The sequence below is a fragment of the Pundamilia nyererei genome, unplaced genomic scaffold, assembly GCF_000239375.1.
Source record: "Pundamilia nyererei isolate P.nyererei 1_Seehausen unplaced genomic scaffold, PunNye1.0 scaffold00010, whole genome shotgun sequence".
Classification (NCBI taxonomy): Eukaryota; Metazoa; Chordata; class Actinopteri; order Cichliformes; family Cichlidae; genus Pundamilia; species Pundamilia nyererei.
This window is the reverse complement of record NW_005187411.1, coordinates 551,244-554,069: the sequence shown is the minus strand read 5'-3', so window position 1 is coordinate 554,069 and position 2,826 is coordinate 551,244. Positions and strand designations below refer to the sequence as shown.

Sequence of the window (2,826 nt, the reverse complement as noted above, 5' to 3'; positions counted from 1 at the left end):
AAACTAGTCAAGAACAATTTTGAAGTTTGAAGAAGTCTCTGAAATACTTTAAATGAGTATCTAGCACTGTAACGGTATACATACACACACAAGACAGAACATAGGGGGGAAAGCATTTTCAATTAAACTTTTTTACAATTTGTGTGAGTGGATCTTTAAGTTGTTCTTGAAGCCAAAGGACAAATATTGAAAAGTTTCAGCCTTTGAAATGATCAGAATGTTTGTGTGTTAGATCAGACAAAAGGAATTTGAGGATTTCCACCTTAAACATAAGGACAGACATTCCCCATGTCCTTGTACTTTATAGGCCAAACATCAACTAATCAAGAAAAGAATGTATCAATGAACTTTTAAACGACCGTTAGTTAGAACTTTACTGCTGGTTAGCAGAAGTCTCTCATATGGACCACGTTTATGTTTGTATGTTTGTATGTTTGTATGTATGTATGTATATGTATATATCCCCCCTGTTTTCCACTTTAAGACTCCTCTAGAAACTTGGACTTGTGACTGAAATATAGTGTTTGTCTTGGCAGACATACATAAAAGAACAGGCAAAAAAAAAAAAAAAAAAAGATTAACAGTAATTGTTAATTGTTTCCTTTTAAGTGTTAGAAAAGCCAGTCTGTCACTTACATAGTCGTGGAAGGCCTTTGCCTCACTGGAGTGTTCACACGTCTCTCTTCGGTCTGGAGCTGCACAATACAAATCCCAGAATACGCTGAAATGAAAGAGGGAGGGGGGGTGCAGTTCAAAGGTTAGCAAACAGAGCAATACAAGCCAATGTGTAACAGCTATTCATAACCCATTCACACACTCTCACTATCTCCCTGGCGCTCTTAAACCACCTCTTACACACTTGAGCATCATTGGAAGAGGGACACAATGCCAGTGTCGCCTCCTCAATCAACCTCTCACTCACTCAGAATACACACATACGCACACACTTGCATTACCATACTTGTGCAGACCTCTTTACCTCCATCCATTTCCTGTCCCTACACTTTAACTGTTCCACTGACTCGTACCAAGAGTGGACCCAACTATTCATAAAGTTTCTTTGTCAGTGTGTTTGGGCATGATAAGTAGAACAGGGAATGCAAACAGCCTGTGTGCTACCCATCTAAGACTAAACTAAGACTTCCAAGCGGATTTTTTTTGTGCGTTTCATACAGTCTTGCCTTCATATGAGACATTTATGAAGGTTTCGGATAGTTCAATAATGAGCTCCTGTATTTGAGCAAAATGAGTAGAATGGAGTAGATTATGTTGATCCCAAAAGCTGGCTTATCCTAACTTAGTGGCCTATCTTTAGAAGGTCAGAATGATCACATAAGCTACAAAGCAGCACATATGTTTTTTCATTTGCTCTGATTATTTTACTAACAGCTTAAACAATGACAAGATGAACTCAGAGAAGGAGAAAGACATTCTTCTTATATATAAAAAAAAAAAAAAAAAAAAAACCTGATTCGTTTAAGATATACTCTAATAATCCCAAAAGTGGGGAAATTCCTTCCATTACACTGGAATTCATAACTTTGAATGCCTTAGAAAATATAATTATTCCACATCATTTTCAATACCAGGGGCGGACAAGTCGCCGCAACACTGAGGGCATAAGATGTCTGATTTGTATTAAAAAATAAAAATAAGCCTGTATTATTCAGCTGCAGTGCATGAGTCTGACTGAGAGGAGGCGGGTTTTTGTGGGCATTGCGATACCTGTATCAGCAAACTGTGGAAGAAGCAAGTGCCGGTAAAAGTTGGGAAAAAAATGCACCTAACAGCACTAATGACCAAAGTTGAAAGCTCAAGTGTGCAATAAAAAAAAAAAAAGAAAAAAAATGTGATCTCAAGAAGATGCACTTCTTGAATGTTTACATAACACAGCATCATGCTTATTTTATTACACCTTTCAGAACCTTCTGAAACAAAGTTTTTAACTAAATGACAAATCTAACTTTTTTTTTGATTCATACTGCCTTGCATGCTTTCAAATTATTATTCTCTACTTTCATTTGCTTTTTATTACAACACGTCCTTGGACTCTTATTGTTGACGGCGCCACAAACGTCTCCTGTAACCTGATGTGCACCTGGAAATGTAACTACATGGCACATAAATGCAGTCTGCAGCTATTGTGATTGGCCTGATCAGTACCAGTTTTTGAATGCATCAGTGAGAGAATAACAATTATCACCTAAATATGGGGAATCATAACCATAGCCTCAATTTGAGGACTCACAGAAGTCAGCAAATTGCGGCAGGGAGCTTGCTGAATCTATCGGAACGAACATGAGGGAATGTACAAAGAAGTGGAAAAATCTGAGGGGCAAATATGTTTGCTTCCGAAAAAACCCAAACAAAACCAACGACAACAAAAACTGACCACACCAAAGCCCGGGTAGGCAGGAGGGGAAAAGCCTCAGGATTTTATTTGTTTGTATCGTGGCTGGCACCACATAAAATGCTGGGACACAACACAATTAACACTGCGCAAAAGCATGAATGCTGGCAATGGCGTTGGCCACGTAGGTTACATCATAGGCTCTACAAAGATTCACTGAGCAGAGTCGCCTTTGTATGAAAGGTTGGCAAATGCTGTACTTTGACATTTTCAGAATTTTTTTAATATGTTGCTTTGTTCTTTGTGTGGCCCTGCACTGAATATCGTTTTTCTTTTTAAATGTTCGGGATGTTCACAATTGTCAACATTTTCATATGTAAACTACACCCTGGGGGGTATAGGGGGTTTGTCATTTTGAACACATATTCTGATTTATTTTTGTTGTATCTCACAACAACCACTGAGTGTAAACAGTC

The 2,826-nt window shown here is 38.1% G+C and overlaps 1 protein-coding gene across 5 annotated transcripts in view; it reads right to left on the bottom strand.

Annotated features, from left to right (window-relative positions):
• The window catches only part of LOC102197062 (single-stranded DNA-binding protein 3), a 35,135-nt gene that overhangs the window by 20,850 nt on the left and 11,459 nt on the right, over positions 1 to 2,826 (bottom strand). For all 5 annotated transcript variants that reach the window (XM_005723703.1, XM_005723704.1, XM_005723705.1 and 2 more), the window contains exon 4: positions 637 to 721. In XM_005723703.1, the coding sequence (XP_005723760.1) occupies positions 637 to 721 (85 nt within the window). The remainder of the gene's footprint in view (positions 1 to 636; positions 722 to 2,826) is intronic.